General features: G+C 29.3%; 2 protein-coding genes across 3 annotated transcripts; one reads left to right on the top strand and one right to left on the bottom strand.

The window, feature by feature from the left end:
* The first annotated feature begins 1,265 nt into the window (after nucleotides 1-1,265).
* On the top strand, nucleotides 1,266-3,572 carry LOC149032734 (uncharacterized). The gene is made up of 7 exons (XM_089171947.1): nucleotides 1,266-1,289; nucleotides 1,724-2,035; nucleotides 2,101-2,202; nucleotides 2,334-2,429; nucleotides 2,506-2,556; nucleotides 2,630-2,756; nucleotides 2,836-3,572. The coding sequence occupies exons 1-7, from the start codon at nucleotides 1,266-1,268 to the stop codon at nucleotides 3,570-3,572; spliced, it is 1,449 nt and encodes a 482-aa protein (XP_089028073.1).
* Nucleotides 3,573-3,681: 109 nt separating this feature from the next.
* Nep5 (M13 family metallopeptidase neprilysin 5) lies at nucleotides 3,682-9,305 on the bottom strand. Of its 2 annotated transcripts, XM_015323631.2 has the most exons (17): nucleotides 9,217-9,305; nucleotides 8,662-8,737; nucleotides 8,362-8,459; nucleotides 8,140-8,196; nucleotides 7,920-7,977; nucleotides 7,547-7,737; nucleotides 7,213-7,450; nucleotides 6,866-7,112; nucleotides 6,280-6,556; nucleotides 6,052-6,207; nucleotides 5,739-5,974; nucleotides 4,964-5,073; nucleotides 4,814-4,872; nucleotides 4,662-4,710; nucleotides 4,376-4,562; nucleotides 4,097-4,273; nucleotides 3,682-4,022 (listed from the first exon to the last, which is right to left on the bottom strand). In XM_015323631.2, the coding sequence occupies exons 1-17, from the start codon at nucleotides 9,299-9,301 to the stop codon at nucleotides 3,849-3,851; spliced, it is 2,475 nt and encodes an 824-aa protein (XP_015179117.1). In that variant the 5' UTR covers nucleotides 9,302-9,305; the 3' UTR covers nucleotides 3,682-3,848. The 2 variants fall into 2 exon arrangements, 1 of the variants encoding a protein (XP_015179117.1); XR_016176394.1 differs by lacking the exon at nucleotides 3,682-4,022 and having other exon boundaries at nucleotides 4,140-4,273; nucleotides 4,810-4,872.
* Nucleotides 9,306-9,740: the final 435 nt, after the last annotated feature.

Genomic DNA, 9,740 nt, shown 5'->3' with positions numbered 1-9,740 from the left:
GATTACAGAACTTATTTTATCGATCTAAATCAATTTGCATATTTAAACGATCTTCTTATGCAATTCTATGCAAAATATTGAAGAAGCTTATACAATCTTATAAACAGAAATGTAGGATAAGGTATCTATTGATGATGGTAAAGAAAGAGAGAGTGGGACTTTGAACGGATGATACTTAACTAAATGAGTCTCCAAATATTCGATATTTTACAAGCTGTCAAGGTTACAAAACCATAAAAATGGAACTACAATTTAAATACGAAACAACAAGACTAATCACATTCTATTCTGCAGAACTTAATATGGGATGGAATTTATAATAATCTCTGGTCTTTCGTGAACTTTTCAAAATGATCAAGTCAATCGTAATAATCTTGAAATAAAATGTTTTTCGTAATAGTTATTTCGTAATAATATAGTAATATCAATAAAATTTTAAACATTATTTAATCTGTTATTCTATTTTATATTGTTAATTCAGTATTATTTATTAACGTTTAAAAATGTGAAAATAAAAATGATTTCATATAAAAAAAGAAATTAATTTTTTTTTTAAAGAATCTACTACATTTTAGAGATCTAAATTAATTCATTTACAAAATTTAATTCATAAGATCTCGTGAAAATTGTCTCTTTATTTATAAGTTTAAAAAACTTATTAATATTTAATTCCTTTTAGAGGTTAAGTTAGCTCGAAAGTCACAAAAAAAAGAAACATTAACAAACATGTGCAAGAATTATGATATAACATTTAGATAATTTTTAATATATATATTATAATATATACTATTAATACATATATATATATATAAATAATAATTTATATTAAATTAATAAATAATATAATTAAAATATATATTTAATTTACATACGCTAATAGTACAAAATATTGAAAAATATTGAATACATGTGTTCACATTTTGTCACATATGTAGTTTTCAATATTTTGTGCTACTAGGGTATATAAATTAAATATATAAAAGAAACCCCATTAATGCATTATACATAAATATTTATTGTGGGTATATTGGTCATAATTTTTGGTCAAAATAAAACATATTGAAATAAAAAATAAAAGAAAGATATCTTTTTTTGTCGCGTTGGAAATTCATCGAATTGAATCCTTAGGAGTCAATTAAAAAAATCTAGTTCTTCCCAATGCCACCTGGATTACGACATCATTCGGGGCCAACATCTGCCAGGTATAAAAGGTCGAAATACTTCGAAAAGATGCTCAACTTCTCGTCATACTCCGAACGACCAACATGAGATTTCTTCTGCTAACAGTGGTAAGGGTGTTTTTTAATCAACCCTGTGTTTTTTTTTCTCTCTCTTTACAAATTTCTTTCTTTCAATAATTTTTTTAATGTAAAACTACAGACATACTAATTTTTAGTATTTTAAAATATTATTTTAAACATTATGTAAAAACGGAACGTTTTGTTGAATCAAATAATTCTTGAAGAAAAAAAACATTTGTTTATTACAAGTTTAATATATAAAAAAAAGTAACAAAAGATCGTATGGGATAGAAGTTGGAAAAGAAAATCGCTTCTATAATAATTGTCTAAACCTGTTATATTAAGCAACACGATTGACGAATACAAATGATCCTCGAATAGAATATTTCTACATTTAATTATCAATTTAATTAATCTTACTTATTTTTCTTAAATAATAGATAGGTTGATTTGATTTGATTTGATTTCTGTTTGTTCAATAGTTGTGCTCGGTGGTAGCATTAACAGTTGCTGTTAATAAACCAAAGAGAAATATCTTACCTGGTGATCCACGTTACGGAACTGATCATCATAATCACGATCATCATAATCACGATCATCATGAGAACGAGTTAGAAGTATCTAGATCACTTGGTGGCTATGTCGGTTCTTTCAGTGTTTTGGATGATGGGGCAAAACAAGGCTATGGTCCACCTAATTATCAACCGAACAACCCATTGAATTTAGATCAACATAGGACAAGTTTAGAAAACAATGCTCAAGTTTCATTACCTTCTTCTTATGGTGTACCAGAGGTAAATAAACAAATGACAATAATTCATTTGAACAGTAATTAATTTTAAAATTATTATTTTATTAGGTTAATCAATTAGAAATACCAACCAAACAGTATTTACCTGCTATCGAAGCAGCTGCGAAGCTTCATACGAAAACTCTTACGTCTTATTTACAACCAGTCGAGGTTATATTTCAACTTTTTCTTTATTATATATATATATACATTTTAGTTCTATATATATTTTATGTAATAACACGATAACAGATTTTTTTTTCTTTCAAAAAAAGAATCTTATTACAAAATATTATTTCTAGAAGACTGTACCGAATAAAGAAACCGTAAACAACTTGGCAACTTCGGTCAAAGTTACATCTCCGGTTACTTCTTATGGAGAACCTGTCGAAGTTAAAGTAAATGTTACAGCTTCTTTTTAGACTTTTTTTAAAATTCTAATATGTGGGGATTTAATAATGAATTCTATTTCAGACCGTAGAAAATATTCAAAAGCCAACGTTGTACGAAGTTCCATCGATAAAGGTGAGGCGAGTCATTAGAAAAATGAAAAAAAAAAAACCATTAATAATCTAACGTGATGTAATTTTTTTCACAGACCTCGACCGTTCCGTTAGTCGACACAAAAGTTGAACAGGCCGTAGTTCCACAGATCCAAAATCATTTGAAAGAAACGAAGACCGTTCACAATATTCAGGTGAAAACTCAACTGGCCGTACCACAAGGTAAATAAAAAGTTAAAATAAGAATAACTAAATATAATAATATTAATTATAAATAAAAAAACAAATGATTTATTAACAGTTTCAGATGTATCATCGCATCCAACGATAGATTCGAGTTTAGTCCTTCCAGTAAACGATCATCCAACTAGTTTCACCGGCAACGTTGATTTTTCAAACTTCGCAGCCCCGACGGTTGGTGAACACTCTACGTTTAACGATCATTTGCAAAGTCAGCCTGATTTTGATTCAGCTTATCAAGTTTATCTTCGAAACATTGGTAGTTTCGGTAATCAACAGAAAGTATTGAACGAACAATACCCTAATTTATATGTCAGTCCATATACTTACGGTGTTCCTTATCAATTCTCACCAACCTTGTACACTTCGCAAGTTCATCAATCTCTACCTTCTCAGTTACACAATTTAGTTCCATATCCCTTAGCAACCAATAGTCATTTGTTCACAAGTAACGTCGATGTCAAACAACTTGGAGGATCTTTTGGCACATTTCTGCAAGATACCTTCCCCAATTTTCAATTTCCCTCATTACCCCAATTCCCAAATTTTATCTCATTATTCCAAAAACCAACAACACCAGCTCCAATTGCGGATGGAGATGGAGATGGAGACTTTTTTAAAACTGTCGAAGTTCAGAAACCAGCGGAAGTTAAGAAATTAGAGACAACCGATAATAAGTTTGATAGCAAATCAGTTGTTCTTGATACTTCGTTGACGAAGACAAGTACAGTTACTACCGAAAAAAAATCTAACGAATATGTTCAACCCGTTGACGAAAATGGTGCATACGTTTATTAAAAATAAAAAAAAATAAAAAAACGTTACAATTATTTCAACAAAATACGATTTAGGAATTATTAAATGACCTACATTACAAAATACTGGATGTAATATACGACATCGTTGATATTATAAGTAAATAAATTCGTTTTATTATAAACATTTTACAATAAAATCGATCAACAATCCTTTCCCTTTATTTTGTACAATAATTATTTTACTATAGATTTTTTATTACGAGAATTGAATGATAATATTTATTATATTGAAGGAAGAGCTGACGCGATTTTTCTTCTACCAGAGACGACATTTTTTAGTCGGATTCATATTAGATCCTAATGGACATTTCCAAGCTTCGCTAAATTCCTTCGAATTCTTGAGTACTGCTCTGAGTCTCACGTGACCCGGACAATGAGAATCTTGAAGCATCCATTTTAAAGAGGACGTGGTATACGCCTCGCACCATAACTAAAAAGTATGTCAAACTAACTTTGATATTCATCGAACGAACTTTATTTGACTTTGAATTAAGATCATCTTACGTGAGCGAAACTAAGAAAGAGAAGTTGTTCGTGTGTTAGATGAGTAAATCCCGGAAGTAATGGTTCTTGACCGTGTCTGGCCTTCCATCTTTCGTAAGCAATAACAGCTTCTCTTAGACCACCATTGTCAGCTATATTTTCTCCCAAGGTCAATTCGCCGTTTATATAATCGTCCACCTATATTGGAAAGTATTTCATTCATTTATGATCAAATGATGATCGTTCAACTTGTAAGATCGTTCGAATTCTTACACTTATTTCTTTTTTATCATTTTATACCTCATTTTCGTAATAACTGTTATAGTGATCTATAAAACATTGGGTTCTCTCGGTGTACTCTAAAATCGTCTGATTTGTCCACCATTGTCTTAAATTTCCATTACTATCGTATTGTCTACCACTGTTATCAAAACCATGGGTCAATTCGTGTCCAAGTACTGTACCGATAGCCCCATAATTTAATGCTCTACAATGAACACATTTGTTTTTTTAATACAATCAACATTATTTTCATTTATTAATTAACAAAGTTAGTTGGAATTCATAAATTTTTGTTAATTCTTACTCTAGCCCAAGTTCGTAGAATGGAAATTGGAGAATTCCAGCAGGAATTGCTGCATGTATTTGTCAAAAAAGATCAAAATAAATGTTTAAAATAAGTATTGTTATTATAAAAATATATATATGTATATATAAAAATATGTTATATTTACGAACTAATTTGATTCACTTGAAAAGTATGGAAGGCGTTGACGTCCGTTGGATCTGTCACCCAACTTTAAATAATATTACCACAATATTAATTATTTATATAAATTTTTCGAATTATTTTATTATTTAACAAGTAAATGTAAAAAATGTACTTACTATGATTCGTTATACAAATTAATATCATGAAGACATTCCAATTTAGCGAGTGAAATTGATCGTACGATTTGTAACATATTGTCTAAATATTTTGTTTTAGATAAATTTATCTGAAAAATAATGTAAAATTATATTAAAAAGTACATGGAAAAATATTAGACATTAAATATTTTAATCAATTCAAGGACACTGCGGGAATATAATTAGGTGTAATTTGTTATTTTTATTAGTGTAAAATTTCAAATTGAATAATATACTATATATTATATTATACTAGGGGTGTCCCGCCCCGCGTTGCTGTGGCTCACAATCAGTCCAATACACACGTCTTTAAGTCAACGAATTACCTTATACCGCCATCTGTTAAAATCTTATCGAACTAACAGAGATACTCATGACTCTTTGTTAATAAACAAATAATTCGCAATAAAATAATATTGCGATTATAAATTGAGATATAAACTATCCTATCTTTCAAGTTAGATGAAACTGCATACAGTGTGTAAAATTTTATTAAATTCGGTTCAATAGTTTAGGAGTCCATTGCGGACAAACAACGTGACACGTAATTTATATATATTAAGATATACAGTTATATACATATATGTATATATTATTTGTTTCCCCTGTGGGTTGGGGATAGAATATTCCCACAGTATCCCCTGCTTGTTGTAAAAGGCGACTAATAGGGGTTGCCATGAGTTTCTGTTTCTTTGATGAGTTTACTTTCTGAAGAAATTGAATAATTAATAAATGTGTGTGTGTGTATATTTACATCTTCGTAATATTCATCTAGTTCACCCTCTTCGAAAAGCCACTCTGGATGACCTATTTCCAAAGACATTTTATCACTTTTCTCTAAGGTCACTTTTTTAGTCTCTTTATCCATCCAATCAGTTTTTCGAACCAACGAACCAAAAGATTCTCTAATATCTTCTAACATTTCACGAACTTTAGGTGCTTTTTCTTTGTGAAATGATTTATCAACGAAAAGCCACGATACTGCCATGCCTAAATAATTAACATTTTATTATTATAAAAATTATAAAAATAAGTTTTTAACTATTTAAGGTGATATACGTACTGACCCATTAGTTGGTTTACAGCTTCGGCACAATACAATGACTGGGATGTACCAATTTCAACGTTCATTAACGAGTGAAGATAATTTAACCATGCTTTTCGTAAATTTTCCGATGAATGTGGAACAATTATATCAACGACAACCCACCATATATAAGTTTCTTTAAAAAAGTATCAACATTTGTATCAACAACGATATATGATCTAACTGATATGAATTGGAAAAACCATACCTATATCTTGTTCATCCCTCGAAGCAACGATCAAAGCTAAATCTTTCAAATATTCCAAATTTCCCACTAAAACCTTGTCTCTACCAGAAAGATTCAATGTAACAACATCTTGAAAAAGCATCTCAATAAATGGTCTCCAAATAATTTTCGGCGTTAGACTCGAATTAACTTCGATAACGTATTCGTCTGTCAATCTTTGAAGATCATCGACAAACATATAATCTTCGTCTTTAATATTTTCTTCTGTCAAACTCGTGTTAACGTTGTAATTAGAGAGCTGTTTGAAAAAGATTGGAAAAAAGAAAAAAGAAAAAAGAAAAAAAAACACAAAGTCACATCAAAGGTGATGTTTCAAAAACATACTAATTGAACGTGTCAATCATAGTTAATGATTAGAAAAATATAATAAAACTTTGCACACGCGAAATTAGAAAAAAAAACTATCAATCACAATGTCGGATGTTAGAAATGACAAATTATTTTGAAATATATATGTATATATCTAATTGTAAAATAATAATTGATATATAATTTTCTTGCGAAAAATGATGTAACTGATGTAATCACGAAAATATTGTTAACTCACCAAATACAAAATGGTACTGAGTCCATAAATCTGCGCAGCTAAATCTGTCACGTCGCTTTCTTTAGGAAAAGTATTTTCATTTTCTAAGGTACAATCATCGAACGTGCCATTGCTTAAAACTTCTTTAATAACGTTCGACATATATAACAATTCCACTTCTAAATCTTCGTCTATGTCGTCTAACGTTTTATCTAATTTTCTCATTCGTAATCTAATCGATTGCAAACGATGATCTAATTCTTTGTCACTTAAAAAATTACGTTATTTTCATTAATAATCCTCGTATATAAAATCGTTTCATTAAAATCTTAGAAAAAATTGTAAAAGGATAAAGTTAGTGTTGTTACCTGGGGAAAGGACTACCCATGATTGGTGTATCAAGAAAAATAACATTTTTGCTACCATTTCTAGGATCGGGTAAAATGTCGAGACCAATTAATACGTCCCTTCCAAGAATTCTTTTAACTCTAGCCATTTGGTCGATGTAATTTCTGGTCTCTTTCGTAATTGCCGCAGGGGTTGAGGGTAAATTGAGCAGTTCTAACAATTCGAATAACGGAGATAATCCTAACTTGTTCATAGACTCTGAAAAATTAATAAAAACATTTTCTTCAAATGTTTAACAATTGTATTTAAAAAAAAATGAATATAATATTTTATTTATAAACAAGACCAACGCACCAACGTCCAAACAACTGGTATACAAAATTTGTGTTTGTTGCACAGACCAAGGTGCATCTTCATTGCTAATATTTGTTCTTAATAAATCTCTAATTTTCCTAGCTACTCGATCGGTTCGTTCGTTGAACCAAGAATTTGTTAAACTAGAATCCGGTATCGGATGTTCTCGAGGCCATCTGCCGCAAGTATATCTACGAATTTATAAAAAAAAAAAAATTCAGAAAATACGACATATGTTAACATTTTATACAATTTTTATTCGAATACGTATAAGTAGAAATAGTTGCGGTCATTAAGGTGCCATGCATCGTGGGTAAATTATCTTTGCAACATATTTGTTCATTTTTGACAATTTTATAGAAACAATACTCACTTATAAAAATCATCACAAGGATCTACAGATGGATCCATAGATTCCTTAAGACTAGCAGCTTATCGAACAAAATAATGTTGTAAATCATTATCAATGTTTCTTTTTTTTTTATTACTGTATCACATTTATTCTAATTGTACCCATTAGAAAATACATGTTAATCTTATCACCTTGCATAAATCGTATACGTAATCATATCGTTCATGTAAATCATACTTACCTATCCTCACGCAATCTTCAGAATCACATAGTTTCATATCGGGTTTAATCCTAGAGTCTGAAACAAACAAACAACCACCCGATCAAAATTGCTTCCTATGTAATCCTGATTACCAATTATTATTTGACATTAAAAATGATAGCATGAGATTGCAAATATCAATGAGAAAAATTCTTTTCACAATCTAACATTTATCCTGAATTATAATGAAAGATTACTTACAAAGTATAGAAAGTACCAATACTGCAACGAATAAGGAAGCCATCAAAATGAATAGAACTATCATCAAAAGACTGGATATTTGGCTACGTTTCTTCAAACTACAAAAAGTATTAAAATTCTGATCAAATAAACTATCCAATAATAGTATATTTAATTTTATAAATTTTCTTTCAAATGTTTATAATACTATTTTCATAAAATTAAAACGCGTAAAACATAATTTTAGAGATAAGTCAATGAATTTAAAAACAAAAATAAATAATTACAAATAATAAGAGATTAATTTCAATATTTTCTTACAAAGTTTTTTTGGATTTGACGGAAACCAAATTCCTCTGGCTACCAATCGAATATACAGACGAAGTATCATTTTCTTCTACGAACAAATGAAAACAACATTTCATTAATAAAATTCGATAGATTTTATTCATCTAAATAAAAGTCAAAGAATTACCAATAAAATTTTCTTAAATCACTTTAGACACGCAAACTCTAGTTTACGATTTTATAAGACTACACATAATTCAAATTGGATGTTGGAAAATAATCAAAATGTTAACGAGAAACTATTAGGAATGTCTACAAGAAGAGAGAGAGAGAGATGACATTAATGATCATTTTGATTCATAGAAAATGATCTTTTATGAATAGATAGATAAGAATAAGAGAGAGAGAGAGAGAGAGAGAGAGAGAGAGAGTGAATATAACTCGAGATACTTTTTTTTTTTATAAATTCTCATAGGATTTAATAATAGGTCATCGTAACAAGGAAGTACATAGCACCCCTGGAATAAAAAGTATATATAGATACATAGTTATATATATATATATATGTATATATACATATATACTCACTGCGCTCGTTGTTCATGCTGAATGGCCCACTGACCGGATCGAACTGACGACACTGAACAACCTCGAGGGACACTCTGCTGTCCATGCGTTCACATTTTCCTCGACAACCAGTGGTTCTCGTCCAATGAACAACTTTCTTCTATTTGTTTTGTTTTTCCATGAAATATTTGGAAGAAAAACATGTGACTTTTAAATCGTGTCTAATTTTGTCATTGTTGCACAATTCATATATTTTTTTTTTCTAAGATAATTGAATGTTGACCATGCTTGAAAAAAAAAACAATGTTTTACAAGAAAAAAAAAAGTTTAAATTTCTAAACGAGTTGAGAGTTGAAGATATAAACTTAGACGATTGTTTATACGAGTCCAAAGTGGATATAATGTCGTAACAAATGTTCATTCTCAGAATGAAATATTGATAACCAATTATATGAATGAAAATAAGATTTCTTTACCACGTCAGGATAAAAATGTAAATCAATATATAATCGATATTTATTATTAAATTATACGATATTCGTAAA

This window comes from Polistes dominula, unplaced genomic scaffold (genome assembly GCF_049000335.1).
Source record: "Polistes dominula isolate Pdom_NZ unplaced genomic scaffold, Pdom_raw_medaka contig_73, whole genome shotgun sequence".
NCBI lineage: Eukaryota > Metazoa > Arthropoda > Insecta > Hymenoptera > Vespidae > Polistes > Polistes dominula.
Note: the sequence above shows the minus strand (reverse complement) of the source record. Positions and strands in the feature narration are given on the sequence as shown.

Coding starts and splice junctions, on each gene's coding strand:
- Nep5 (XM_015323631.2), bottom strand. CDS start 9,301: ATGGACAGCAGAGTGTCCCTCGAGGTTGTTCAGTGTCGTCAGTTCGAT. Junction 8,197..8,361: donor ATTGGTACTTTCTATACTTT/GTAAGTAATCTT, acceptor TGTTTGTTTCAG/ACTCTAGGATTAAACCCGAT. Junction 4,563..4,661: donor TTCTACGAACTTGGGCTAGA/GTAAGAATTAAC, acceptor TGTTCATTGTAG/AGCATTAAATTATGGGGCTA.
- LOC149032734 (XM_089171947.1), top strand. CDS start 1,266: ATGAGATTTCTTCTGCTAACAGTG. Junction 1,290..1,723: donor GATTTCTTCTGCTAACAGTG/GTAAGGGTGTTT, acceptor TTTGTTCAATAG/TTGTGCTCGGTGGTAGCATT. Junction 2,203..2,333: donor CTTATTTACAACCAGTCGAG/GTTATATTTCAA, acceptor TATTATTTCTAG/AAGACTGTACCGAATAAAGA.